The sequence below is a fragment of the Diadema antillarum genome, unplaced genomic scaffold, assembly GCF_040938485.1.
Source record: "Diadema antillarum isolate AM-2024a unplaced genomic scaffold, OU_Dant_1.0 seq00001584_RagTag, whole genome shotgun sequence".
NCBI classification, from domain to species: Eukaryota; Metazoa; Echinodermata; class Echinoidea; order Diadematoida; family Diadematidae; genus Diadema; species Diadema antillarum.
In genome coordinates this window covers 404,410-431,486 of record NW_027272302.1, presented here as the reverse complement: position 1 = coordinate 431,486, position 27,077 = coordinate 404,410, and the positions used below count along the sequence as shown (strand labels likewise).

General features: G+C 37.9%; 1 protein-coding gene across 1 annotated transcript; it reads left to right on the top strand.

Moving 5' to 3' along the window:
* Positions 1-262: 262 nt before the first annotated feature.
* LOC139710903 (delta(24)-sterol reductase-like) lies at positions 263-27,077 on the top strand. The gene is made up of 8 exons (XM_071622825.1): positions 263-700; positions 7,571-7,832; positions 13,522-13,640; positions 14,103-14,369; positions 14,982-15,122; positions 22,141-22,338; positions 23,419-23,597; positions 26,164-27,077. The coding sequence occupies exons 1-8, from the start codon at positions 446-448 to the stop codon at positions 26,315-26,317; spliced, it is 1,575 nt and encodes a 524-aa protein (XP_071478926.1). The 5' UTR covers positions 263-445; the 3' UTR covers positions 26,318-27,077.

Genomic DNA, 27,077 nt, shown 5'->3' with positions numbered 1-27,077 from the left:
TTGGATCGAACCACCGATGCAACACTCGCGCACGATGCGCAGCACTCCGTCTTCCCGAGGTCGTCGACCGCCCTCATGTGCGAATGTACAGTGTGTGTGTAAATAAGAGTGCGGCTTCCATAATATCCATGTGTACGTGTGCGGGAAATTCATAGATCTGTACTGTCTGCTTTAATTTTTCACCGGTAAAAAAAGTGTGTCTTGTGTGTGAACAGCCGGCACGCGTGCCGTGCATGGATATACCGGAACGTATTTGGTAAACATAACAGGATCGATCTACCTTCTACCCGGTACCCTAGGCAGGATCTAGGTCCAGGAGCTATAGGAGTGAGGCGAGGCAAGCTCCAGCCAAGTTTCGAAACAGCTAGCTCCTTATTTCAACCCTTTTAAACTAGCGGAAGGCGTCCAAAATTTTGCTGAAATTTGGTCATACGAAAGCGCCATCATGGATATGCGATACGGTCTCGGCACATGGATGTCTGTCCTTGCCGCCACACCTCTGATTAGTCTGCTGTTGCTCATCCGCTTCAAGGGCCTGGAATATGTGATCGTTCACCAGCGATGGATTTTCGTCTGCCTGTTCCTACTCCCCATGTCTGCGGTTTATGATGTCTATTACTACCTCCGGAACTGGGTGATTTTCAAGCTCAGCAGTGCTCCAAAGATGCATGAACATCGTGTGCGCGATATTCAGGCTCAGGTAAAACTAGTTAGAAGTTGCCTGATGATAGCTAGGTTTGTGTGTGTGTGTGTGTGTGTGTGAACTCTGAAGAGAGTTTGACGTTTGTATGAGTAATGTATTAAATAAAAACAACTAAAGCATGAATTATGGAAATTCATCACAGTTGATTTAGACCTTTTCTATATTAATTGTAACTGCTAAGTATTAACGTTGAAGAAAAAAAAAACAACAACTTGACAAAGAATTATGTATCGTGTTAGAAGGATATTCAATGACACAATAAAGGCCCAAAACCACTATTTCGGCACAATTGGACAATCACAAAACGGGAAAATTAAAGTTGTTAGAATAGGTTTCTTTTTTATACCAATCCACGAGATAAATATTCAAGTTTGTACTTGAAAAATATGAACACATAATTTTGCTTTATTTTTGAGATGTGATAATTTCTTTCATGGGGCGTAAATTTCATCATGTAACATACGTTACCATGTCATTCTATTTCAAATGCATTAAGATTGGTGACTACATTCTACGATTGAGATAATTATGTGTCCGATGTGAAGTATACCATCGGCTGCCATGTTTGTAAATGCTGCCTGCAGATGGTAAGGATGGCAAATGACCTGTATGCTATTCTGAATACAGCATGTCCTATTGTGTTAAACCTTAGAAAGGTAATGTTAATTTGTTTTCTCGATAATTTGACGTCAGACTTTCTTCAGAAATTATTTTCAACATTTATCAGTCCCACATTGCCAGCCAATTCTTGAGTATCATCGATGAAACATGTGAAACTATGTGTGCAAAAATATAGTCGTTAGATTCCACGTAACGTATGTTTCACGTTATGTAATGTAAGTTACAAAGACAATGCTACTACATGTGCAACATATTTTGGTACATTTTCTTTTATTCTCACATTATTTTCTCTTCAACTCTAAGTGAACGTATATTATAACACGATGTCGCAATATTATGCCGATACAATTCTCAAAAATAACAATTAAAATAATTGTAAAACTGCAAGACTTTATAACATGTCCGCGTATACACTCTTCAGTAGAACAGTAATCCGTAAGTGTTGATATTTTGAAGACAATTGGCTTCATACTTATGAATTTATGGCATTGAAATGATAAGAGTTGGGAACATGCTGTTTCGTGCCTTCACGGATTAAAATATTGTCATGATGTACGTGTAATGTAAAACGAGTGGTGGGTAACGTAGGTTTCACTTTAATTTTATCATAATGAAAGATTTCGTATGCTTGACGTCTTGTAACTTGTTATCTTCATATTGATGTCTTGTAACTTGTTATCTTCATGCTGTTGAAAGATATGTTTCAAATCCATAACTTTGCAGACTCATCAGCTGTCGCAACAGTTACTCTATGCAGGTTTGAAAATAGCAGTTGCAATAGAATAGTATTCACAAAATTTTTAACACTTGTATGAAACAAGAAACGGCAGAAACGAGATGATTACTCTGTTAAAGTGCGTCATAATGAACAACAACGCCGTATTGCTTGTATTTAAAATGTCAGAACTCGGTAAACAAGAGATAGGAAAAGAAGGAACCGAGAAATGTTCTTTGTTAACTAAATAAATGACCACTTTACTAAGTTGACTATGGCAAATGAGGTCCATGAAATAATGTCAAATTACACAGTTTCATTAGCACAATACTGGGTAGGATGAATGAAATTGTCATTAGTAAACTGATATACTCGATTTTCCTTGTTATGTATGCATAAAACAGTATAATCCACAAGGATAACAAGAATAACAAGTCTTGCATTAATAATTCTTGTCTCCTGGAAAAATGTTTTGAATCTTTAAAAAAGAAAAGTGAAAGGACAAGTTGCTATACATGCACAAGAAAGGTACTGATAATGATTATAGACATGCAGGCCCGTAAGTAAGATTTTTAAGGGGTGGGGGATGGAGTCAGGAGTTAGAAAAAGTTGACCACTTCCAGTTTTAATATCCTGACAGGCAGAAAAATAAAAAGCTCCCGTGGCATTTTTTTTTTTTGTTTCATTTCTTTTGCCGGGTTTCATCGACTGACAAGCAAGAAAAAAAAGAAAGAAAATGAAATTGAAGAAATATAAAGAAAAAGGCTTCAGCTCAATTCTATGCTGCAAGTACAAGCCCAATTTCATGTTTTTTTATTATTATTTCAAACGGGGGAGGGTGATCCTGCGATTCATTTTTTTTCTTTTTATTTCCTTTTGTTTATATTTTGACTGCTGGCAAAGGGGCGGGGGACCCTGAACCCCCATCCCCTATACAGTTACCCTGATGTGGTAGGGTAAAAAAAAAAAAAAGATGTGTGACTTTGCTTCTTTTCTTTGTTAACTATGAGACGGGAACATGTTTTTTTTTTTTCTTGAATCTTTGCTTAGTAATATAGAGATATGCTTTTTCGCCTATCTGATTACAGCTTACACGTTCCCTATATAACCATGGGGTTTTAATCCTAGCACTGCTCTTCCCCATTGCAACTGTATTAACGTCAACGAGAAGGAAGAACAAAAAATGTTAATGTCTTAAACATATAACTTACTGAAACATATATTACTATAATTATTATTATCATTATCATTATTATTATCATGTAGGCCTGATCTATGATGGTATACAGAGTAATAGTTGAAATTTCTCTAATGCACTGTATTTTTGTTGCCTTTTCTTCATTCAAAATGTGTTTTTCTTCTTTTTGAGATCATCAACGACATTACGACACAAATTTGAGTTTATTTTCTCCATTAAAAATAGTCAGGTAGTAAGTCATCATATTGGTTTATGATAACCGAAGATAAATATAATTAAAAAGACGTATTTCCCTACAGAATTCCTTCAACAATATAGTTCTAGAACAATTGAATGTTATTTTTATCCACGCACATTCTCTAAAATATCCTTTTCAATGACATTAATTGATGAAACTTACGTTACTACATTAATGTAGGGACCTGGTCCACTAGTTTTGAAGTAGATATCTTTGTAATCTCTAATTTTATTAGCTATTCATTGCATTTTCTTAAAACAATGTTAAATTCATTGTTTATACCTGAAATATGACATTAAAGCCAGGTTGAACATCAACGCCCACCAAACAATTTTTTTTTTAAAGATACTATGATTTATGTCCCCTTTTACTGCATCCTCCAAACAAACAAGAACATACAGCTGTAAATGAATTTGATATGTGTTGACGGAGAAATTCATCAACATCATAACTGCAACAATTAAATTGTCTCAAATTAAATGGGCTTTTCCGTGGATTGTCTGTTATTAACATGACAACATCTTGAAACTTACGTTACCAAAATTTGAAACATACGTTACTTGATAAATTGAGTGATTTATTTCAAAAGAATAAACCTGTACAGCAAAGTAATAACTGGATTTTTACGGTGGAATCTACTGACTTAATAGAAGTAAAACATGATTCTATGAAAAACAACAACACATTTCCAACAATCAAATACTTACTCAGTTTTTCAACACATCATGTAAAGGTATTTTGCGCGCTGCCAATGCTCAAGATGCCAGTAAAAGAGGTTGCTGAGCTATCCCATGACCTCAAATCGACGGCACAGATTCGAGAAATATACATTTAGATGGTAATTGATGGTGTAATTAAGCTTTCTGTCATTTGGTGGTAACGTAAGTTACATCACGTATGTTACACTTTTGGATTAAATCGTATAAGTTAGTAACATAATAATGAATCTTTTGCCACCCATGGGTATGAGGACAATCTACTCCATTAGTCTCAACTCTAGAACAATCATTCCGAGCCATGCACCTTCATATTTTTTACAAAGATGGTAATGTATGTTACTTCTCTTAAATCTACCTTTTTAAAATCTATAAGTGCGAGATTAGCAGTCGCATGTCTTTTGAAGCTGAGGGATGAAATATTTTGTAACATAAACTTAGACCCCTTTTGGTCAGAAAAACAATACAATTGTGTAGTACTCACTGTAATAGCATTACCAAGTTTGGAGTACAAAGATGGTAACGTATGTTTCAGCAGATCTGGCGACACATTTCCATCAGGTATTTTGTTGTTAAAGAATGATACACTTAAAAAGTTGTGTTAGGTTTTCATAGAACGTTAAGCTACTTTTCTGAAACTGTGAGTAAGCTTCTTCTTTAAGCTCATATTTTCCCACAAAGTTGAGAAAACATAAAAAAACCATCGTTGGCGACATGCACTTTGAAGCCTGTTGGCCGAACTTAACCCTCCACCAATGGCTTAGTGGTATAATCTCGCCTTCGAAATGATTTCAGTTTTTGTCTATATGTCCCTTGGCATCACATAAAATCACAGGAGCATTTTGAAAGAGCTTTTTATCTCTCCTAGGTGAGAAGGAACATAAGCGACACGATTTTTGACCAATTGCGCCGAAATAGTGGTTTTGGGCCTAAAGGTCACATGATCTCGTGGTTATGATTTGATATTCCCAGACATGATTGAGAAAGTCCTTGTAACTTGTTAACATTACTTACAACCTGTAGAACTTTTCTTTCAGCAAACCATCTCGAACTTGCCCAAAGATGGAAAAGTTCTTTGCCAAATTATTTTGAAATACAAAAACTGCTGATATTAGACAGCCTAATGTATGTTACAACTCAAGTTTAAACTCCAGAGTTCTAACTTCTATTTGGTAATTAGGGTTTCCAATAACACTACGAACACGATACTAATCAACAGTTACAACCATATAGACCATCATAGATCTAACAATGTAACATATAATTTACTTTCTCAATTTTTTTCCCCTTTAATTACAACCTACATACCGGCATGCATTGTTTGATTTATTAGGGTAATTAGGGTTTCCAATAACACTACGAACACGATACTAATCAACAGTTACAACCGTATAGACCATCATAGATCTAACAATGTAACATACAATTTACTTTCTCAATTTTTTTCCCCTTTAATTACAACCTACATTTGTACATACCGGCATCCATTGTTTGATTTATCATGTTTAACCAACTGAATCATATCAAAGTAGAATCTAAATGTAGTTTGAGGATCAGTAGAAATACAAAGTACAGATTGATCACAATGCCAAAATAAATAAGCATTGCTTTCCAACAATTTGATATTTTCGTATTCACATAGGCCCAAAGCACATTTGTCTATGTATGACCCCCCCCCCCCCAAAAAAAAAAGTCATGATACACTGTGTAAGTGCATTTTAATAGATGAGTGCATCGTAGTTATCATACAATTGTTATGGGATGCTAAGACCATATTTCCAAATAAATGCAAGTGGGGTAATCTAGCAAAATTTGCAGAAAAAAAAAAATCAGAGAAAAATGTTGGGGGATGCAGGTTGTTGGCCTGGGAGGTTCCCAGTCTGTCCTTTTGGGGGCAATCAGAATGACAAAATGATGTCAATAGACATTGTACGTATCAACCTCGTCACAAAGACATAAATGCAGTCAGCATTAATACCCAGTTCTTACACTATGCTTGAATGATAATGGTTTATGTACACCTGTAACTATTCCCAATTATTGTACAAATCGAAATGCAGTTGCTTCAAAAGAACATGCACTGAAATATCTTTACTCTGGATTTTTTTTCCTGTATATTATTACCACCGATTAGTATTACCCATTTGATTTGCTTTTAAACAACAGATGGACTTTTATTTTGCAAGTTTTCCATCACTTTTTTGTGTTAGAAAAACAAACAGAAAAGTGAGCCATAGGTTTGTGCATTATCTTTTGATGTGATGATAATTCAATACCCGTTTAGAGTCTCCTTGTCTAAGAGGGCCTTAGGATAACGTCTGGAGGACATGGCAGATGAAAACAAGCACTTTTTAAAAAAATATGTGTCTATGGAAACCAATGGGTGGGCATTTCTCCTCAAGAGAGGCGGCAGTTTCTTGTATGTGTACATTATGCGCACTCAACCACGAACAGTGCAGGTCACCGGAAGTATGTGCTGTGTTCATTCTGAAACCATTCTAAAGGGTCCCGTCATCTTGCACTGTACAAGTGATGTAAGTCTAGCACAATTAACTTCAAAGGTTGTGAGTTAGAGTCGCGCTAGGTTGTCTCATATGGTCTTGTATTGGCTGTGCTAAAACCAGAGGGGACATGATAAAATTTCCAAAAGTCATTTTAATTCGTATGTATTTTATTGTTTTTGGAATTTCTTATGTAGTTCTCTGTTTTTCGACATTTGTTTTTTCTTTGTTTTTTTATTGGAAATTGTCACTGACCACATTTCTACCATAATTACACGCATAGCATAAAATCAATCAATTAAAGGGATCAATTGTAAAAGTAATCAGGCTTTTGTGACAGAACACTGTTTTCCATAAGAAATGTACACAAAATCACAAAATTGTGCTCGTTTTGGGGTAACATGCCATTACAAAAATGGATGTGGCTTCAAAAAAGTATGCACGGACATTGTAAATTTGGTCCCAAAAGTTGCGCGAGACTTGAACAAAGAAAGTCAAGAAGCCTCACGACGAGGCCTTCAGGCGTTACAGAATTATAGCTCGAAACGTTGAGGGGGGGGGGCGGCCAGATTCTGCCCCCTCCCACCCTTTTAGGGTTAACCCAGACTCATGCTGTGTGCTTTTTGTCATGACCGTTAAGAGTTTCCATGGTCTGAGGTAAACACGGCACAACTTACTGGTCAAGGTTATGATGTGTTTAGGGGGACTCTAAACAGGGTACAGTTAAACATAGGTCAAGTGCTTTGAATAAGCATCATTTTGCATGTCGACTTCATGCTTGTCAGTCAGCCAGACTACAGTTTGCAAATTGTTACATGTTGCCTTGCAATTGATATACAAGTTTCATTTTCCACAAATCAAATTTGCACTGAATGCAGGTGAGAAAGTGGAATGCGGACAAAAGCCAGCAGTTGATGTGCACAGGCCGCCCCGGCTGGCAGACGATCAGTCTGCGAGTGGCCAAGTACAAGAAGACACACCGGAAAATCTTCATCAACCTGGTGGACATTCTGGACGTGGACACAGAGCGACAGGTCATGCGGGTGGAGCCCCTAGCAACCATGGGTCAGATCACAGCCACGCTGAACCCCCTGGGATGGACACTTCCTGTGCTTCCGGAGTTAGATGACTTGACCGTTGGTAAGGCCATTGTTTGAACGAAGGCATCAACTAGAGAAACATAATGGATCTGTAAGCATGATTTTCATGATGAATTGTGAATGGATAGATAATACATATCGTCGCTTGGGTGACAAGACCTCATATCTACAAAATGTCAAATGTTCAGGAGAGTAAAAAAAATGGCAGCCAAAGCACTATCATCAAATGGGATAGCCTTTCATTTGACATGCCATGGTGGCTTCATTTTGGGGGTAAGAAAGTTAGGATTTGGACAGGACATCACTGAACTGATTATCTGAAATAAAGTCATTTTCACAAAAATTTGAGATACAATTGTACAAGGTCTTAACATCCTGGCGATGTTAAGTTTTGCAGCCTGCATCCACTTTTGATTGTACTAATCAGTCTCTCAATGTTGTTATTCACCTTATTCTCACTCCAAACTGTCCAAAGCATCTCCAGCAACCCATTTACAACATGTATGTAAGGCATTTCATAAAGCATTCTAAGAAGTGCTCCTGAACCTCTTTGAGCTCTTAATGAACAGACAGTTGGGACCTGGAGCACTCCATAGCATGTCCCTCTCACGCCTAGGCTCAGGTGCACTCCTGGGGGGCGTTTCATGAAGGAACTTGTCGGATAAAATATCTGACAAGTCAATTATATCCGACAAGTTTTGAGAAATTCTTTAGTCTGATTGGCTGATTTATCTGAACTTGTCGGATATAATTGACTTGTCGGACATTTTATCCGACAAGTTCCTTCATGAAATGCCCCCCTGAAGTGCCCTTTAAACTCTGTATAAATGGTCACCAATGTTTAGAGCATTCTGAAAGTGGTACGCAACCTGGGCTGTGCATTCAATTTACATAAATTAGAAGTTCCCTGCACACATGAAGGTCATGACATTTTGATGCCCCTCTCAGCAACTGTGCGTGTGGTGTTGGCAATCAGCAACTCACTGTATTCACTGAACAGACACAAAGGGGCGGAGTGCATCTCCAGCTGTCCTGTGCCCAGCTATACGTGTATAGATAGGGGTATACCTGTAGGTTATTTTCTCCTTCCTCTCGAGCTGACCTCACTCGTCCTTGCCAGTACACTGCATGCCTTTCCACTCTGCTGCACTCATCAGAGCTCTGTTTATCACGTATTGCCCTCTGATGTAAGCAAACATGCATGGCCTATATAATTGGCAGGCTCCTTTTTCTCCTGCTAAATTTCGTATTCCTTCCATGGTTACATCAGACTTGTCCCTCCTACCAACACAATTTCCATGTGTATACATTTTTTTTACTTCTTTCACCCATACTACAAGTAGTCCTATGTGCACTACATACAGTGTAATTTAATATGTACATACGAAGGCACATTTGTATTGTGAATATTCTGCCTGGATAAAAAGATCTGTAAGAATTTATTCCAAAATTATTTCATTTTTTTTCGGGGGTGGGGGGGGGGGGGGTGGCGCTAAAATCAATGTTGTGCTGGACTGACATCTATGTGCTAACATATGAAGGTCAAATGATACATGTTCATTGCAAATGTTTTATTTTTCAACTGAATGGCCTAATATTGATTAGAAAAGATAACAAGAATAACACTAAAATTCTATTAAACACTGTTTTACACGATTTCTAGATTTGGTGGTGAATGTATGTATTTGTTACTTGGACTAACAAAACTCTTGCATTTTAATATAGGCATGAAGGGTATTGCCATTGATTTCATTATTAAAGTGTGCTTTGACAAAGCAGTTTATCATACAATTATGCAATCGCGGCTATCATAAAGACTGTCATGATGAAGTTCTTATTAGTAGATTTCACAAGTCTTCAGCAAACTTTGCACTGTAAAAAAAACTTGTGTAAACTGCATTTCAGATTACAATGTAAAACGAGACTTTTGTTCAAAAGTTACCAAAAAAAAAACATGTATCAGACCTGGTGCAAAGAATTAATGATGACAGGAAAAGAAATCGTAGTTGTAGTTGAGTGGAAATGGAAAAGTAAATTAGCAAACAATGTGGTGTACAAATCGTCCATGTGTTTGGATGCTCTGCTACAGCACAATGGCCCAAGCTCCAATGTACAAGTACCAGCACTGACTTCATGTCTTAGACTTACAATATTAAGCTCAGAATGTATACATGGTACTCCCAAGTATCATTAACAATGGATTTATTGATCATTCACCAGCCTTTTCCCATTATTGGTGGATCCGATCAATGATGGCATTTGGCATTTTACAGCTGATGCTGTCGTCTTTGTTGTGTGTGTGTGTGTGAGAGAGAGAGAGAGAGAGAGAGAGAGACTGAATGTGTGTGTGTGTGTGTGTGTGTGTGTGTGTGTGTGTGTGTTTGGTATTATACATTGTAACACATCATTTCCAAACTCAAATGTATGTACTGTACATATTTTTTTCTTCTTTTTGTTGTTTACCTATTAGAATATGGAATGTTAAGTAGTACTGCTGATCTGGTAGTAGATGATTATAAAGAAGGAGAGAGAGAAAGTATGCGTGAGAGAGAGAGAGACAGACAGATAGACAGTACATACACTGTATTGTAGGCAGAAACAAAGAGACAGAGGTACAATATAATGTGTTTTGGGTGTGGCAAGTGTAGTAGCTCATGTTGCATGCTACAATCCTACACCTACAAGTACTTGAAAATTGTGTACTTTACAGACATCTAGATGCAATCAATCAAGTCACTTTGGCTCATTTATATTAGTCCCAGTGACAGAACAGAGATCATTAGTACTGTTGTTTAGGTTTCACTTTTTCCACTATTTGGTGTGGACATGAAATATATCCTCGATGCAGTCTCATTGAGTTTTTTATGTAAGAAAATTGAAAGAAGAGTTAATAACAAGTGAAATAAACAAACAAACAAATGAATGCCCTATACATGTAGTATTGAAGGTAGCCTTTAGTCCACCAAGAGGTACCTTCATATACCGGTACTATACATGTATCTTGAATAAAATTAGTAATTTCATAAGAAGTGTTATCTTATGATATTAGAGCAGCATGCTCAAAATTATGTGTATGGCAGATATTGGTAAGTGCTGCAAGGACGCTTACTAATCAAGAGGCCATTTTTGCATACTTCTCATTGACTCCTATTTTGTGATTATCTCTTGTAGATTGGTTGGAAGGGCCATTTTGAGAGGGAAAATATGTGCCGAATTTAAATTTTACAAAATGTTTCAGTAATGGGATAATGGTTCATTTTGGAAGAGACATTTCATACTGTACGAGCTGAAATTTTCGCGTACAGATATTTTCGCGAATTGCTACTTGGAGGACATTTTCGCGTGTTGTTAATTTCACGGTTGAGAGGGTCTAACTGAACTTAGTTATTCGTGCGTTGTTATTTTCGTGTGCCGTCATTTTCGGGGTTCAAAGGCGATTCACGACATTTACGAAAATTTCAGCTCATACAGTATATGATTATAAAGTTGTAAAATATTTTGAACTGTGAAAAGTTGCAATAATACAGAGGTATAAACACTTTCTTTATTGACTTGTAAAAAGTTTGACCAGAAGTTGGAATTTTTGAAAATAAAATTCAGTCCAAAATCCAAGATGTCAGACATTTCACTCAAGTATATGATAGTACTTCAAAATGCACACTGTACAAGTTGACTGTTACACATACATGTACAACGTTTGTATAAATACATTAGTACATGTATGACATCAATAATGTCAGGTATAACATCAATATCTTGGATTGACCTTCAAAAAACACGGAAAAACAGAAATGCACAATGTTTGTGTTTCCAGCAGTGTTCAGTGAGGACTGTTGGAAAGACGGAATGTCACATCCAGGGTCCAGGGAGCTAATTGTCATATACAAATGGATCTATCAGTAGATGTGCTTCTGTGGTAATGTTTGTTTATCTGATATTGATGTTTTGACTGATTGCAAACAATATTACTGTATGTGAGTGACAATAATGACTTGAAAGAAAAAAACACACCTTAATCAAGAGAATTAAGGGGCATTATCCTTAGTCCAAGGTTACACCCAGTATTAAATTTCAAGTCATACATTTAGATACAGAAGAAACTGTCACTGCAGAGCACCATGCTGTGTAATTAGATTATATTGATAATGCTGCGGTATCATGTTGTAGTGTTTGATGCAGATACAGCTCCTTGTGTAAATTAGGGAGTTGTTTGCACAGTGTAGATTAGGAGAGACTTAAATGCATTCCTCATGAGGCTTCTGTCATGTCAGTGCACTGAAAAACGACAAGTTGAAAAAGGTTCACTGAACTTCTCACGAACTTTGGAGACCTGGTATTGATGTTTTTGTGAGCAGAAACGTATTTTGAGGTTTGAGAGAAACTGGCAGAACCTCTTATCTAAAGTTTGCGTAAACTTTAGGTCCCAATAATGATGTATTCACCAAAACTAAAGAAAAGAAAAGAAAAAGATGGAAGTACTTATTTTCGAAAGATACTTAGAAACCTGTGCTGGGATGATTGATTTAGCTTCTGTCATGGATAGAGCAGAAGACCTGTATGGAACAGGAAAAGTATCACATGCAAGTGTAGTAGTACACTTGTAGGTGCCTTCTAGTAGCACACTTAAAGGACAAGTTCACCTTCATAAACATAAGGATTGAGAGAATGTAGCAATATTAGTAGAACACATCATTGAAAGTTTGAGGAAAATCAGACAATCCGTTCAAAAGTTATGAATTTTTGAAGTTTTTGTGCAGTACCCGCTGGATGAGAAGACTACTGCAGTGTATGAATAACTTAGATGTCACATGCGTACAACAATATAAGGAAAATATAAAGAGAATTTCACAAAATTCCATCTTTTGAAAAAAGTACACATGCCCCTGACTCGTTACCGACAAATGTTATGGGTAATATTATTCCCCCTGCCTTTAGAAAGAGGCAAGTCAAGTGCACTTTTATTATGCCAAAAAAGTGAAAATATGTTGAATTTTCTTTTACATTTTCTTTATACTGTTGTACGCATATGACTCACAAGCTGTAGTAGTCTCCTCATCCAGCGGTTCCAACACAAAAATGTAAAAAATTCATAACTTTTGCATCGATTGTGCAATTTTCCTCAAACTTTCACTGATGTGTTCTACTAATATTGTTGCATTTTCTCAATCCTTATGTTTATGAAGGTGAACTTGTCCTTTAAAGGGATGGTTTAGTGTTGATGGAGATGGGGATTGGGCTTTGAACTTTTAGTGAGATACCAAGAAACCACTTATGAAATAGTACAGAGCATACCATTTTAAGAGGAATTCAAAGTTTATTTGATGAAAATTGGTTTTGGAATGGCTGGGACATCCAAAAACAAAGTAAAACAAAGCAATCGTATTGTAAGGTGGGTCACGCCTTTTATTAGGATAACCCTGTTTTGGATATCTCAGCCAATATTCATCAAATAAATGTTGAATTCCTCTTAGAATTACATGCTCTTTCACTTTTCATATTAAAATTTCTCATTATCTCACACAAACACACACACATAATTTTTTTTTTATGAACCTCATGTTACATGTAGGTTTCAACCAAAACTATACAATCCCTTTAATTCATGGGTCACTTTGGAAGCTCTGACACCAATACTTTCCACCTCTTCTGATTTTTAACTTTCTTTGAAAAAATCTTCCACACCAACTCTTTCCTTGTCATCATTGAATATTGTATCTCTCATATGCTAGGTGGACTCATCATGGGTGTGGGTATTGAGAGCTCCTCCCACAAGTATGGCCTCTTTCAGCATGTCTGTGTGAGCTACGAACTGGTGCTGGCAGATGGAAGCGTGGTGCGCTGCTCCAAGGTAATCTTTGAACCTTTAGTATGGGGTGATGGGGCGGGTATCGTTGCTGCGAGAAACCCAAGTATTAAAAACACACAGAGGGAATCGAGAATGCACAGGACAACACTGTTTACCTCACTCTGACAGAGCAAGTGCTAAAGTTCATATTGTATAAACCTGAATACTTCCTGCATCTTGTGGAATGAATAATGAAATGCCCTTGCTGTAATATTCTAGTTTCAGCTTGAAGGAATTTAATCATAAATATTGCCGAGTGCTTATGCAGTCCTTCCTACTCTCTAAGGATGTGAGAGTTCACAGTTTAATCTGATTTCAGACTTTTTATTCTACTCAAATGCATTGTCGAAATATTCACAGCTTTTAGGCCCTTCAGACTTTTTCTTTTCATAAGTTTCAGATTTTTTCAGGCATTTTTCTGAAAGTACCCTCACACCCGTGTAATCTGTGACAAATTTGCTCCAGGATGAAAACCCTGATCTCTTCTATGCTGTACCATGGTCCTACGGCACCCTTGGCTTTCTGGTCTCTGCCGAGATCAAAATCGTGCCGGCCAAGCAGTTTGTCCGGCTCGAGTATAAACCAGTGCATTGCTTCGACGACATCTACAATGTCTTCGCTGAGGAATCCAGGCGTGGTGACGTCAACGAGTTCGTTGAGGGCCTAATGTATTCCAAGGATACAGCTGTGATCATGACTGGTAAACTGACTGATGATGCTGAACCAGACAAGGTGAGAACTTTCTTTTTGTATTCAATTTTTTTTTACTTGATGCTCTCTTTGCCTTCTGCAGACTACTGTATGAGCTGAAATTGTTGCAGTGGTTTAACGTTTTATTTTTGTGAATTTCACGAATCATCTTTCACTCAGGAATATAAAAAACACAAGAAAACAACGATACAAATATATCTTTATGCGAAAATTGCAGCTCATACATTATGCTGTTCTGAATTCACTGCTGGGCATGAATAATTGAGGACTTATTACTGAAAAAACTTGGAATTATTCTAGTTAAAAAAACACTGGTGATCATGCAATAAACAAACAGCAGCAAAAACGGGAACTTGTTTCTTTGATCAATTTTTTCAATGCCATGGACCGTGTCAGTCAGTGTGTACATTCCGTTTCAATGTTTTCATGTTCTGCTCTGAAACTGACTCGAAAGCATCAGGATTGAGCTATTGAAAACTTGAAAAATATTGGGTAAGACACATACAAATATATTTTTAGGTCACATGTCTGGTTAGTTTGATATGTTATATATTTCCATATTTGTCTGGTTAGTTTGATATGTTATGTATTTCCATATGTGACTCATTACTTTTACTTCTCTTTGTTGTAAAGATTAACTCCATTGGGAACTTCTGGAAGCCCTGGTTTTTTAAGCATGTTGAGACCTTCCTGAAGACTGGTCCAGCCGTTGAGTACATCCCCCTGCGACATTACTACCATCGACACTCCAGGAGCATTTTCTGGGAGATCCAGGTAAGAATGCAGACATCGGAGACATCAGGAGTCTGTTCCAAAAATTATTGCAAGTGACAGTAACTGCAATTGTCCTAGCATAGCTAGCAACATAGAAAATACTTTCAGCTTATGACTTGTTGTCCAACTGTTACACTGTACCATGCTAAATGCCAATATTCTATGTAGTAAACTTGCTACAGTTGCACATGCATATTTCTTAAACAGGACCTGAAACCCTACCTGGACTCATTCGATGAGTAATTAACCCAATGAAGATGGGCTGATTTTCCTGTAACACACATTTCCCAGTTACTCTAGTACAAGAATACTCGGGACTAGTCTTCAACAGGTTAAAACTGGTATGCTGACAATGATGCCATGGTTTCTAGTTTATCTCCAGAACAGGTGTGCTGGATTTAAAGTGCCATTGATTAGTGAAACAGTGATGATATTTATAAATTATGAAATACAGATAAGTTACATAAAATAAAGAGAGGTTTCAATTCACTAAATAAATACCAATTTTGAGGTACCACATACACTTTTAATATTTAATGAAGTCGCGCTTAATTAAATAATCTCCTAAGCCAAATGACTCAAGTTCACAGGCTATTCCAATCAGTGCTATTTAGTGTCTATTATCCATCTTCCTTCATGCTGTTAGCAGTGTGCAGTGTGGTTGTGCAGAAGCTATTTCTCATTGTCAGCAACGTCTTGAAAGCTGGAGGCTAGAAATGTGGACAAAATTGACAGCAATCATCAATGAGGGAGGGGAGAGGATCATAGTTTGTACAAATGGTTGTGGCGCCCCCAGGGGTCTGCTAGGGTGAAGCCCAAATAACCAAACTAATACAAAAAGTGTATGAGGGTGTTGCCCAATGGACCTGAAGCAATTGATCCCTAGTTCTAAAAATTTTAAAGACAGCCAATCCCTTATGCATGCAAATTTTTGAAAAATTGGTGAGAACACTTAGGTATTGAAGAAAACACTATTTGGAAACCTGTAAATTTTGAACTCAAGAGGGTCTTTATTTGTTTAGTTAAATTGACCGTTAAGATTTGAATAATTTTTTGCGAACTTCGCAAAAATGACAAATCTAAATACTAGTCTAGTTTTACAGACCTGTGTGATGCACTTAGTTGTACATGTAGTTCATGTAAGTGGTGTGTTGTTATTTGCCATTGATAACAAAGTAAGAGAAGCTAGTGAATTCTTCTTTTCTGACAGCTTTAGCATGCATATCTGTTGTTCGAAGTATAAGTATCATATTACAACCACAGGAGGATTAATGTATGCAGCTGTGCCTAGTACACAGAATACGTTACGGTGAGCGTTTGGTGCATTATTTGAATTTTAACGGCTAACAACCTTCAAATATCACAGAAATGTTATAGATTTACAATAGTCTTGTCATTCTGGTGGAATATATCATGTTCTGTGCTATTTGGGAAGGAATGCAAAAGGGAAGGGCCATCTTTAAAATAGATCTGAAATAATTTGCCTCAGGTGGAGTGTATTGCACAGGTGAACGCAATCTGGAAGTCTTTTTGGTTCTTTGTGAGGATCCTTTTTCTTTACAGCATTATTTTGCCTTTCAAGAGAGCATGGCAGAAAAGATCAATGTTTTGTGTCATTGTTTCCTTGGATTTGACTATAACTGAGCCCATGGAGACTACAAACAGAAAAGAAATCAACAAGAATGAAACCATACTAACAAAATCTCTCTTGAAAATACAGAGAATTCTAGTTTAAAAGATCAGGGCCCTGTTTTTTCAAGAGATAAAGTCGATTTTAATTTTCCTTACCACACAGGCTGCCGTAGACTTACAGTTGAAATCAATTTTATAATCAATTTTAACTCTTCATAAAACAGGGCCCAGGACTATCCTTGTTAACCTGTTGAGGACAGGCTAATTTTGCTACAACATGCATTTCCCATAGATAAATTGCTCGAGTATACTCGGGACTCGTCTTCAACGGGATAATGAAACATCCCTTCCCGCTTTATTGTGTTTGTGTATGGATGTGTGTATGTATGGGGGGGGGGGGGGGGTAATTTCACCAAATATGTCATCCTTGGATGATGAAATGTAATTAGGAAAGGTAATCATAGCCTAGGTTATTGTCGTGTGTTCTCTTCACATTGCTTTATGACAGCGAGAACACTCTGTAGTGAGCAATGTCCCCCTTGCCAGCCACAAGGCCATGAAGTGAACATTAAGTGTGGTATGTAAACTAGTCATTTTGCTGTTGCGCGGAAAGAACAGCTGTCGGAAGGACAGACAAGACATGTTGCTGCAGCTGATAAAATGTGGTCAGTGCAGTGGACAGTACGGCAGAAGGTCAAGCACTGGAGAGATTCCAAAGACCCTATTAGATGAGTTACATTACTTCATGGGCAGTCATGTGACCCTGTGTTGCAAAACCAACAAAAAGTGGCCAGACATGGATTTTTAGATACTGGTAGATTCTAAAAGGGCAGACTTTAAGCTTTAAAATGATGTGTAGCTCAATTCAAATGGACTCTCCTATTAAAACCTACCTAGATACTGGAAAGAATGCACACACTCTGGACAAGTGTGTACCGAGGAAGAGGGCTCTATAGTATTGGGTCCATTCATGCGCTTAATCTCACCAAGCCGTGCTAGCTGTGCGATGAAAAGGACAAAAGGCAAGACATGAAATGCCATAGCAACAACAATGAAGGGATTATAGATTAAAGCTGATATTAAGCATGCTCTATCAACAATCTATCCAGGACAAATACCAACTGTCAAAGCAGTAGCATCATCCGTTCAGCAATTATTAGAGTTGAAATTGAAGAATGTATTGCGATTTTTAGAAATAAAAGAGGCCTCTAAGACAAACCAAATCACACTATATTCTACCAAGAAAAAAAAAGGTGATCTACAAAAACTGCTGAAAATTTTCCATTTGTTTTAATGATCCCAAACTTTAGAATTTTGTAGGAGAATTGCTCTTTCAGAAAATGTGAAATACTCATGATTGACTTGGTTGACCTTATCACATATTTTCGTTACTCATGTAAAATCAGGACATACAACTTTTTGTTGCTTTTGTGATGCACAATCACATATTATCATCAGCCCTATCTTCCCAGACTGGAAGATACTATAGCATTCACTCGCAGTAGACGGTTTGTGAGATATTTTCAAATCCTGTACATTCTTCTGTCATCGAAGATTCCTCTACCAACCATACATATATCTTGATATTTCCTGAAGACTTGTGGCAGATAGTGTAATCAGATCATTTTATGCAGAGGGCATTAAGTGTGGCTCATTAGTATGTCTCTGCAACTGTGCTATTTAACTAAATTTGCACAGTGGCAATCACTTACTGGTATGCTTTCATTCAATTTACAGCATGAAGCACTTTGATTTGTTGTTTCCATGCACAAAAAATTAATTGATATACTGCCTGCTTACCCTGGTATCTAAAAATGGATTTAACCAACATGTGATATAGAGGGAACACACTTGTGACATTGAATCTGGTACAATACTTGTTATATTTTGCTTGTAATATTGGCTATGTATTGCTAGTACTAGGACATATACGCACACCATTATTTCTACATGTACTACTGTTGTGTTATCGGCTGACAAAGAAGACGATACAACTCGTTCAAAATGTGCAGAGAAAATCAAGGCAATGTTTTTGTGGGTTTTAGAATTTGTGCTAGCCAAAAATAGCTTGAAAGACATGGAAATGAATGTACAGTGAATATTTGTCATTTACTGTTCCTTGTATTCCTAAAGACAATGAATCATATGTTGAAACAAGCATATCACATGCATCAATTACAGGTATTTATGCAGTGTGCAGAATTAGTGCCAGTTATTCTACTCATGTAGATGTTTGATGCATTCATGAATGGACATGGATATAATTGCACAAAGGATCAAGCTGTGGTTTTGTAGAAATCATGTTTCTGTTATTTCTCAAATTAGCACATGCAGACCCAACCTGTCCCATGAAAGCTATTCCCGTGTGGGTAATTCCATGAAGTTGGGGCACAAAGTGTGACATTTTGGCATAACTCAATACTAATTATGCTATACATATATTCTTTATAGGCTGACATTTGTATTGAGACCATACATTTTCCTGGAAATTTTGTTTCATTCAGACTCAATTTTGATGAAGTTATTTTTGTCCCCGCCGAACGAGTTCAAGCAGGGGACTATGAAACGGGCTCCGTACGTGTGTGTGTCCGTGTGTCCGTCCGTGTGTCCGTCCGTCCGTCCGTCCGTCCGTCCGTCCGTGTGTCCGTGTGTGCGTCCGTGTGTGATCAAAATCTTCAATTTGCTACTTCTCTGTCATTTATGAGCCAATTTTGATTCTGTTTGCTTTATATGATAGCACTACATGGGAGCTTTGAAACTTCTACACAGAATTTCAGTCGTGACCTTTGACCTTGACCTTTGACCTATATTGTACATTTTGCTACAAAATGCTACTCCTTCGCCATTTCTAACCCGATTTCGATTCCGTTTGCTTTATGTGATGGCACTAGGTGAGGGCTTCAAAACTTCTACACAGAATTTTGACCTTTGACTTCTTTGACCTTTGACCTTGATTTTTGACCTGTATTGTACATTTTGCTACAAAATGCTACTCCTTCGCCATTTCTAACCCGATTTCGATTCCGTTTGCTTTATGTGATGGCACTAGGTGAGGGCTTCAAAACTTCTACACAGAATTTTGACCTTTGACTTCTTTGACCTTTGACCTTGATTTTTGACCTGTATTGTACATTTTGCTACAAAATGCTACTCCTTCGCCATTTCTAACCCGATTTCGATTCCGTTTGCTTTATGTGATGGCACTAGGTGAGGGCTTCAAAACTTCTACACAGAATTTTGACCTTTGACTTCTTTGACCTTTGACCTTGATTTTTTGACCTATATTGTACATTTTGCTACAAAATGCTACTCCTTCGCCATTTCTAACCCGATTTCGATTCCGTTTGCTTTATGTGATGGCACTAGGTGAGGGCTTCAAAACTTCTACACAGAATTTTGACCTTTGACTTCTTTGACCTTTGACCTTGATTTTTGACCTATATTGTACATTTTGCTACGAAATGCTACTCCTTCGCCATTTCTAACCCGATTTCGATTCCGTTTGCTTTATATGATGGCACTAGTTGAGGGCTTCAAAACTTGTACACAGAATTTTGACCTTTGACTTCTTTGACCTTTGACCTTGATTTTTGACCTATATTGTGCATTTTGCTACAGAATGCTACTCCTTCGCCATTTCTAACCCGATTTCGATTCCGTTTGCTTTATATGATGGCACTAGTTGAGGGCTTCAAAACTTCTACACAGAATTTTGACCTTTGACTTCTTTGACCTTTGACCTTGATTTTTGACCTATATTGTGCATTTTGCTACAGAATGCTACTCCTTCGCCATTTCTAACCTGATTTCGATTCCGTTTGCTTTATGTGATAGCACTAGGTGAGGGCTTCAAAACTTCAACACAGAATTTTGACCTTTGTCTTCTTTGACCTTTGACCTTGATTTTTGACCTATATTGTACATTGGCTACAAAATGCTACTCCTTCGCCATTTCTAACCCAATTTCGATTCCATTTGCTTTATGTGATGGCACTAGGTGAGGGCTTCAAAACTTCTACACAGAATTTTGACCTTTGACTTCTTTGACCTTTGACCTTGATTTTTTACCTATATTGCACATTTTGTTACAAAATGCTACTTCCGGCGGGGACATATGTTACGCACCGCGTAATTTCTACTTTTCCTTGTTAAAAAAAGTAACGGTGTCCTGTAGCATCGTGATGTGTCCATGTAGCATTGTGATAGTTAAAATCTGGTCCTAAAAGACAAATTAATGCAATAAGCTTGACCAAAATTTGACATAATATGCATAATTACTAGATTAGTCAGATAGCTAAATATCTTAACTCTCCTTTCCACAGTTTTACTTTTACAAGAAAATTACACAATGTGTCCCTATGCTACACGGTGTCCACCAAATGTAACAAAAAAGGACACCGCGTAGCATCGTGATACATTTTGTAATTTTCTTTTAAAATTAAAACTGTGTACAGGAAATTTGGGATATTTAGCTATCTGACTAATCTAGTAAATATGCATATTGCATCAAATTTTGGTCAAGCTAATTGCCATAATTTGTCTCTTAGGACCAAATTTTTAAATTTCACGATGCTACATGGACACGTCACGATGCTACAGGACACCGTTACATATTGTTTAATAACTTCATCAAAATTGAGTCTGAATGGCACAAAATTTCCAGGAAAATGTGTGGCCTCAATGCAAATGTAAAGCCTACAAACAATAAATGTATAGCATAATTAATATTGAGTTATGCTGAAATGTATTTTTCAAATATCACGATGCTACATGGACACTGCCCCAACTTCATGGAATTACCCTCGTACACATTACAGCATGCTGATCCAGTTTGTACACTGTATGTAGCAATCGCCTTTAAAGTCAACTTTTGTTGACTTAAATTTACCCCATGTACCCTCAGTTCATTCAGAAATAGTAGAAGAACAACTAGTGAAGTTTGAGAGAAATCAGAGAATAGCACAATTTTTTTATGCTTCTTGCCTTTAATTTTTTTCTTTACTTCTTTTGACGGCAGGGAGAATGATAGTGCCCTCAACATGTGTCAGTAATAAGTTGAATGAATTTGTACAATATTGTCTCATAAAATGAAATTTTGTGGAACTCTCTTCTTACTTTCTTTGTAGTGTACCACTATTGTGACATCACAAACTGTTGAAGCCATCTTATCCAGTGATGATTGCATATGAATCTAACCCAAACTTTGCAAATTCATAACTTTTGAATGGATTGTCTGATGTTCCTCAAACTTCACTTAAGTAATGTGATCTACTATTAAATATTTCTGCATTTATGCAAGCCACATCTGTACATGTGTTGAGTGAATTCCCATTCAAATGGTGATTATAAAATATCTTATCGTTATTTCCCGCACCTTGTTCTGCAGGACATTGTTCCGTTCGGCAACCACCCCATCTTCCGCTACCTCCTGGGCTGGTTGACCCCACCCAAGGTTTCCTTGCTCAAGCTCACCCAGGGAGAGGTCATTCGGGAGCTCTATGAGAAGAAGCATGTGGTGCAGGACATGCTGGTCCCTCTCAAGGATATGAAGAGCTCCCTCGAGTGTTTCCACAAGGAGATGGAGGTGAGCCCCCTGGCCGTCCTTTCCCAGTGCCACCGTACCAGCTTATTTGTAGCAGCAGTGATAGCAAGATGATGAGACAATTGACAGGTCTTGAAATCATAGAAATCATGAAAGCTCTGAACCGTCTTTTGAATTCCAATTTCATTTTTGTAGCATGTAGGCTGGAAGCTGTGATCATTTGTGTTTTTATTTTCTGTGTTACTCGTAGGTTTGACAAGAGACCCAGGACACTTTTGTCCTTTTATTTTGTTTTTCTGTTGTTTGCATTGCATAGGTAATAATTTAGCTTAGAGATAAAGACGGCCTTTTGGAAGAAATATATGTTTAAAACATCTCTGTGGTCACTATTGTGCAAATGTGGCCAATCAAGTAGAATTCTATTTCTGAAGACAATCAACATAACTGTGTACATGATTTTCAGACATGCACTTTCATGGAGCTTTTTAAATTGATTTTATGCTAACTTCAGCCGTTGTGTGCAAATTCAGTGTAGAAGTAACCTAGAATTTTAGTGAGTTTTTGTCAAAGGGAAGAATTCTGGAAATTATGTTGGGGGAAGCAAGTCTTTCAATGAATTTCTGCAGCTGAGCACAAAACATATCAGTTCATCTAGTGTGAGGAGTTGTGGCTGAGTGGATAAGAGCGCTCGTCTCTGAATCACACAAGCATGGCATGGGTTCGAGATTTTGAGCCCAAGCCAAGCCTGACATGTTTGCCCTTCAACAGGGTGCGCTTTATCCACATTTCTCCTCTCCACCTAGTAGTATAAATGTGTACCCGTTAGGATGAGCAAGCTTATGTTGGTTGATCAGCATGTGCACGCCTGTGAAAGGCTCTGTGACTGACTGGAATGCTCCCCAGGGAGTGGAGAGTGAGCACTGTCAGTGCTGGTTGGAAATAATGTATCCAGTGACCGGGGTAATGATAGTCTGTAAAGCGCATTGAGATATTTAACAAGTGTGAAATGCGCTACATAAAAACTAGCTATTATCATCATAACTATTATTATTATCTACATGCATTGGTTTTCCTCCTGTCATGATGGTCATCCCTTTCTCTCTCCTCTAAAAAACAATTCAGCTGTATCCCCTGTGGCTGTGTCCATTTGACCTGCCCTCCTTTCCGGGCATGGTTCATCCCCATGGTGACCAGGATGAACTGTACGTGGACATCGGTGCCTACGGCAACCCCAAGAACCCCGCTTACCATCACAGCAACACGACTCGGCGCGTGGAGGAGCACGTGCGGAAAGTCAACGGGTAAGAAAAAGAGATGCAAGAGTAACTGCAGACTGAAAGTCAATTGCTGACATGTCGTGAGCATACCCATCTAACTGAGCAGAGCTTAGATGAGTGGTAACACACTGACACATGATAATGCTTTAGTTTGGTAACAAGAGAAATTAAAAATTGAACAGGTGATGGTTATAATGATAATATATCAATGATGATAATCACAATGATGATGATAATGATTGTAATAAATAAAATGAGCACCCACACAAACACACACACACACACACATTCGCACACTGGTACAACAGGGTGGTCTTCCTGTAATACAGACATCTTGTAAGGATAAATCTAGAGGTACAAGAAAACAACAAATGAAAGAAAGATATTCAGAGGGGTGAAGGTTCAGATGCAAGTTTCTTCACTTTGTGTCCCTCTACAAATTTAATTCGTGAAGATCGCAACTGCTGATCTGTAAATTAACAAACATGTCGGAAAAAAGGAACCAGCGGGACCCGAACCTGTCATCTACTGCTTTCTGGGCAGCGACACTGCCACCAGGCTGTCCCTGGTTGCCGGCAGTGACACGATGAACATGGAACAAATACCCAAGCTTCGAAATTCCAACAGTTGTGATCTTAACAAATTTAATTTGTAGAGGGAGACAAAGTGAAGAAACTCGCATCTTAAGAAAACAACAACTTTATATATAGGAATCGCCGCAGTTGGTCCTTTAATCTCCTTTTAGCCTTTACTTTCTAAAAACTATTAGGACTGTAATGCCTCAGAGATGGCCATAGAAATACCCCCCACCCCCCCCCCCCCCCCCCCCCCCAAAAAAAAAAAAGTTCCAGGCTAAAAGAGGATACCTTACGTATTTGTCTAGCCAGCCACTAAGAGGTGTGGTAGACTTTGATGTAGCAGGCATACATGTATGAGATCACGGACATTAGCCCTAATGTTTCTTCTGGCTGGATAGGTTGGTATGCATGAGTAAGTGCCTTCTGTAGGCACAATTATGCCGAGAAAATTATTCTGAACCACATACTGACTACTTTTTATCACTTTTAACTAGCTTTTCAATGTTGTTGTTGGTTTTTTTGTTGAAATCTTGAGGTGTGATAATAAATATCCTGTGAATTGGTGAGGAGGACACAAATCAATGTAATTTTGGGTGTGTGCGTATCTTAATAAAGAAATGGTCATTGGTCAAGAGGATTTTGATGAAATTGTGAATTACAGGATGATAACAGGATACAACAAACCAAACAAAAGAAAAAACAAAAACAAAAACAAAAAAGCAAAGCAAGAACAAGAACAAGAAAATCTAACAATAACTTTAGAAGCACTCTGAGAGCGCAGACCTCCGCCAAGCATGCAGCTTATTTCCACCACTTATCTTGTTCTTCCATAGAGATATCAGTGATTTCCACCCATACGTAGTTATAGCATTGTGTGCTGAAAGTAGCCTGACTTCCCAATAAAGAAGCCTTTGTTACGTCATAAACCCTCAGCTGCACGGCACGCCTCGCCCTAGCAGAAACTACAGCATGCACTTTAGTGCGCGCATGCAAACCTCAAATGCGCGCAGCCTGAACTCCCAAGTTCATTGACCCTACCAGCCAAAATATCAAAAATCCTTCATAAATTCCCCCAAAATTCTCGGATCACTACCAAATGTTATTGTTTGTTACTTGTGTCATTCTAAACCTTTCCTGCAAGTTTCATCCCAATCCATTAAGTACTTTTTGAGTTATTTTGCACACGGACAAACTAATTAACTAACTAACGAACACACAAACAAACAACCAAACCAGCGGTAACAAAAACATAACCTCCTCCCTTGGCGGAGCTAATGATGCTTTTGTGTGGGCCCGAACATATATTCTTGAAAACATGCTACACAAAGCTTACACTGGTCAAATCTTAAGTGGTTTGATAGAAAGAAAGATTTATCAACACTATTAAGATGCAATTTCAAGTCACATTAAACTTGTCTAATGTCCAGGTGAACCCTATATTGACAGACCTACTTTGTAGTTGTGAAGGGCAATGAGTGTTTCACAGATAGAGGGGCTAACATTAGGCAGTATGCCAACGGATGTTTACCTGCTACTCTTAGACACAAGTATCTGTAGGAAGTTATCACTGTGCTTGTCATGATTTGTGTTACATGTGTCAACAGAGAAAACCAACACACATGTACACATATTGAAGGTGAACTTGTTGCCCAGAACATATTCCGTCAGAAAAGTCTACCTGGCCTGGCAGGTAGTCAAAATGAGACCTAGGTGGCTTTAAGCTCTTTTGAATTGAATAAATTTTTTACTTTTGTTTCTACAATAACTTAACTCCACTGGTTTTTCTTCTTCACTTTGTCAGTACAGCTGTAGTATCAAACATTCTCTTGCTGACAGCTGTCACTCCTATAATTCCTGCTACTGGCCCTCTCATATCCAATGATAAAGTGATTTCTAACAAAGTTTTGTATGTATGTATATATATTTTTGTTTCACATTTTTTGTATTTGTATTGGAAAAAATGTGATATTAGAAATGACATTTGATTTGAACGTGAATTGCTATCTGGACAGATTTCAGATGCTCTACGCTGACAGCTACATGACGCGTGAGGAATTCCGTGAGATGTTTGACCACTCCCTCTACGACAAGTTGCGCAAGGAGCTGGACTGTAAGAGGGCGTTTCCGGAGGTCTACGACAAGATCAACAAGTCTGCCCGCCACTGAGCTTCGACACCTTAGTAGAGAGATGCAGAAATTCCTTTAACTCCATGACATGCTGTAATTGTTCAGAATCATGGCACAGGTTATTGTTTTGTTCTGGACATGCCCCTGTAGGACTAAGAATTCTAATGTCATTTTGACATAAAAACAGAATACAGTTCGACCTCAATTATCCAGCCTCCTTTTATCCAGAAATCTCTATTATCTGGACACGTTCACGCAGTGAAGGACTTTTTTTTTTCATCCAAAAATTGAGAAAAAACAGTGACTTTAAACTCAATTAAAATTTCTACAAATCTCACACGATTTACTTACATTATTTCCGACAGAACTAACATAAAGATATACTTTATTTTTGTGAAGAAGGGACTACAATTTTGCGCAGGCTAGCATAGATTACACCACCATTGCGAGGTACGCTACCTGTCTAGCTGCCAGTGCACTGGGACGGCAGCTTGGACGGCCGCTATATACATCAACATTGTGTCTCCCATATCCAGCCATTTCGCTTATCTGGATGAGCACTGGTCCCGACATGGCCGGATACTCGAGGTCGAACTGTATAAGAATTTTAAGCATCCACTGAATGTACTTGAGAAATATTTTACAACCTTGACCATGCCAAAGTAAATTTTTGATTCATAATATTTTAGGGAGAGGGATTTTGAATATTCATTAAAAACTGAATGGTGCCAGCAGCAGTGATATCCTGACCTTGAAATGCATGCTGCTTAGCGAGTATGACTGAAGTATTTCGTCGCTG